The following is a 4392-nucleotide window of genomic DNA, read 5'->3' on the forward strand; positions in this document are numbered from 1 at the left end:
AAAAAAAAAAAAAAAAAATCAATTGCAGAAATCACAAAGGAAAACAGCAGTATATTTAATTACATAAAAATATAAAATATGCGTGCAGAAAAAAATCAAGATTAAAAGGCAAACCACAAACTGGGAAAATATTTGTCATCAATATAATGGCAAAGTATAAGTATCCCAAATATATAGAGTTTATATAAATCAATAAAGAAAACACTAACTTTCCCCAAAATTGGACAAAATACATAAGCAATTCAAAGAAAAGGAGTACAGATGGCTTAAAAATGTTCATTCTCACTGTAGACTAAGAAATGCAAACTTAAATGCCTCTGGCATTTTTTCATCCAGCAGTTCAGCCAAGACTTTTGAAAAGTAACTTCAGAGCTGGTGAAAGTGCAGGAATTGCTACTCTTGTTTTCTACTGGTAGAAGTAAGAATCACTTCTGGAAAACGATTTATCGTTTTTTTTTTTTGTTTTTTTTTTTTTTTTTTTTTGAGACAGAGTCTCACTCTGTCACCCAGGCTGGAGCGCAGTGGCACAATCGCGGCTCACTGCAACTTCCACCTCCTGAGTTCAAGTGATTCTCATGCTAACAAACGAACACTGGTACCTTCCTACTAAGTTTACTCCAGGCTTTATCTGGATTTCACCAGTTTTTCCTTTTCTGTTCCAGGATCCAATCCAAGAGTTCACATTACTTTTAGGAAGCTGCTTTTGGACAAAACATGAGGAAAATGTCTAGAGTAGCAACACTAAATGATTCTGAGGCTCTGTCCATGTGCCAGACACTGCATGGGTTGGAACATAACCCCCATTTATAAATGAGTAAACTGAGACTCGCAGAGGCTCCACAGTGGGCAAGTGGCAGAGGAGGGGCATTGCTGGGGCCAGCCAGTGGGTACCACAGCCCTTCCTGCCCAGCACAAACCTGGGCATACTGAGTTTTTCTCAAGAGTTTGCATGAAGACCAAAGCTGACAGGTGCTTGCCACCTTGGTACTTCCAGCGCAAAGCTCTGTGACCAGGCTCCAAGCACTAAGACGCCATGGTTCAGTTCATCACCTCAGCTCCCTGCAAGGAGCAGCAAGGGCCAGTGGGCCAGAGCTGTCATCTGAATGCTAATGACTTCGATCCAGATTCAAGCCCTAACACAGCCACTCACCAGTGCTGCCTTTGGACAACCCAATAACCTTTCTGAGCCTCAGTTCCCCGACCTGAAATGTGGAAATAGTTGTTACTAACTTCAGGGATGTTAGCAGATTTAAATAAGAGAATACAGGTCCACTTCAGAGAGCATGAATTCCCACCTCTGAACGGCAAACACAGGCCTGCTTGCACATGTGTGCGTGTCTGTCCATATGCATGCACATAACATCATGGGCAAACTACAAATTTCCTCAATCCAAGAGCACTGCTGCCTGTTGTTCCTCTGTGGATAAAGACAGGGCAATCCACTCCATCTACAGCGGCTAATGCGAATTCCATGCCACGGTTCAGAGACAATCTGGAGGGTGAACTTGGTACTGACAAGAGCTGGGGCTGAGGACGCAGCCTCCCAGTTTCAGATGCTTCTGATGGAGGCAGGATGAGGATGCCCAGTCTCCACTCCCCTGAGGTCCTGGGTCTGGTGACCCCCAGCCCTCCACACACTCATCACAGGGCATGGGCCTGCTCCCTACCACCCGGGTGTGATGGCTAGATTTTGGGGTGCTGCTTTCATGAAAGCAAACTCCCAAATGAACCTTAATCTTCAAAGCTTCCCCCACTGAGCCTAGGGGGAGAGTGAGAGTTCTGGAAGTTATCTGAAAATTAGGTGATTTTTACCCTGTCTCCTGAAATTCATAAATCTAGCAAAAGGTGACACAAAAGAAAAAAAAATGGCAGTAGGAAATATAGAAGAAGGAAGAAAGAAATGAATAAAGAGAGGAAGAGAAAGAAAAAGGGAGGGAAGGAAGGTAGAAAGAAGATAGAAACAAAGGGAGAGAGAGAGAAAGAGGGAGGAAAGGTGATAAGAGCTGCCTGATAGATGAGGAGAAAGAGCGAGAGAGAAAAAGAGAGAGGGAGGGAAGGTGGTAATAGCTGCCTGATAGATGAAGAGAAACAGAGAGAGAGAGAAGGAAGGTGATAATAGTGCCCAATAGTTGAAGAGAGAGACAGAGAGAAAGGTGATAACAGCTCCCCAATAGATAAAGAGAAAGAGAGATGGAGAGAGAAACAGAGAGGAGGGAAGAAGGAGGGAGGAAAAGTAATAACTGCCTGATAGATGAGAGAGACAGGAAGATACGGTGAGGGGGGTGGGGAGAGAAAGGCAGAGACAGAAACAGAGGGAGAAGGAGGGAGAAAAGGTGATAGCTGCCCAAAAGATGGGAAAGAGAGAAAGATACAGAGAGAGAGAGAGAGAAACATAGAGAGGCAGACAGAAACAGAGGGAGAGAGAGGGGAGAGAAAAGGTGATAATAACTACACAATAGATAAGAGAGAAAGATACAGAGAGAGAGACAGAGGCATAGAGAGAGGAAGGGAGAGAGACAGAATAGGCAAACTGAGAATCACTTGTTCCCCTAGTATCTCTGCAAAATGCCATTGAGATGCAGCAATCAGCATGCTCTGCCGATGGCTCTCTCATGTTTATCATCTGACTCTAAGAACAGGCAGCTATGCTTGAGTGACTGGGCTTCAAGTGTTTGTTTAAAGCTGTGCATGACAGACAAACTTGGAATTCCAAGACAAACTTGGAATCTTAATGATTTTGTCTGTGCTCAATTACTTGACCTGATTTTGCTCGGCAAATATTAGCCATCAAGCCAGACACACCTGTAGAAAGAAGCCGCATAAAGGGCATTTACAGTGGGACTCCTTTCTGCCCGTTTTCGTAGCACACAAATTGTGTGTTTAACCAATTGCTGCAAAGTTTGAGGGCCTCTTTAATAATACACATCCACCTTTCCTGAACTTCAGGGATTTTTCTAAGACCAATCAATCATTCCTTTAGTTGAATGACTTACTGAAAACATTGACATAATGACTGGCTTTTTCTAACTACAACCATTTATATTTCTCAGCCAGAAACAAAACAAAAAAGAGCCATTCCTCCTGAACACCTGCAAACAATTAGAATTATCAGCAAAGGGCTACCCACTCTTTGATATAAAACTTCCCTTGAAATGGAAACTAGTAGATATAATTTGCCGCCATTGAGTCTGCAGGAGAGAAATTAATGAATATAATAATTAAATGTAATACCTGTAGGTAGAACTTGTCCCCATAATAGACACATTTCAAGGATGACCGTAGAGATCCCCATTTTGCTGGGTTCTCAATTGAATAGAAAATCCTTGACATTTATAGGTACCTAGCTAAAAGGAGGTGTGTCCTCTAGGGTGGCATATTTCTACTGCTGCTATAAATCAATATGAAGGAAGTAAGGGCTTTTGCTAACAGTCAATGGCTAATCTGTGGGAAAAACAGGTGTGTTTGATTGATTGCCATATGAACAATCTGGCTGTTGCCCAACTGCAAACGCACTGACACAAGTGAACAATTTCCAACTTCCTTCTAGGTGAACCTCGAAGACTCCCAAGGGTTTCCTGAATATGGGCTTGATTTTAATCTTGGGGAGTTCAAATTAACCTGTGGGAAGTTTGCCCCAAGGTTTGGGGCCGAACAGGATGTGGGCTGCTAAGCAAATACAAGACGCAGTGCCAAGGGGAAAGAATCTCTTTGGGATGGTTTTTCCTGGCAGGACATTCTCTCATCAACCCCTGGGCAGTGCAAGTAACCTCACCTTGGAAGAATGAAGATGACATGAGTGTGGATGTGATCGGAGAGCAGAAGGCATGAGGGATGATTCCATGGAGACCATGAGTCCATAATAACTTTGGCCACAGTCTTCTGGGTCTCACACTAATTCCACAACAGGAGCTGAGAAACGCATGACCTCAAACTGAACCATCTCCAACCATTTCCACGGCTTTGATTTCTTATACTTGACATGCACCTTGTATGACCCTCGGAGCTTGGCAAACCCACAAAACCTGCCCCCAACCTCCACCTACACTGCACACAATCCCCCTCATTGGATTTGCTATGTAAATATCACTTCACTCTTTGGGACCCTCAGAAGTCATCACCAGAGTCTGACAATCCCCCCACACACTCTACCGAGAAGGTTGCCTGATATTTATTTTTTAAAAAAGACACTTGATGGCTAGTAACTCTTGGTTAAAAGCAGGCAGTTTTCCAGGACTTGCCTCTGTTTTCCTAGCCTGGGTGAGCTGTGCCCTGCTTCTCAGCTGAGGCCATCAAATGACACTTGGCTTCTCTGCCATGCACTGCTCATCAGTAGTCTGTGCTGCATTCTAGAAGGGTACCATGAACCCATGTCCTGTGTCAGCCACCAGTCAG

General features: G+C 43.8%; 1 protein-coding gene across 1 annotated transcript in view; it reads right to left on the minus strand.

Annotated features, from left to right (window-relative positions):
* DMBT1 (deleted in malignant brain tumors 1) overlaps positions 1 to 3375 on the minus strand; it is a 91749-nt gene extending 88374 nt beyond the window's left edge. The window contains exon 1 of the mRNA XM_011930304.1: positions 3232 to 3375. Within this exon, the coding sequence (XP_011785694.1) occupies positions 3232 to 3292 (61 nt within the window). The 5' untranslated portion in view covers positions 3293 to 3375. The remainder of the gene's footprint in view (positions 1 to 3231) is intronic.
* Between the last annotated feature and the right edge of the window lie 1017 nt (positions 3376 to 4392).

This window comes from Colobus angolensis, unplaced genomic scaffold, assembly GCF_000951035.1.
Source record: "Colobus angolensis palliatus isolate OR3802 unplaced genomic scaffold, Cang.pa_1.0 Scaffold85, whole genome shotgun sequence".
Classification (NCBI taxonomy): Eukaryota; Metazoa; Chordata; class Mammalia; order Primates; family Cercopithecidae; genus Colobus; species Colobus angolensis.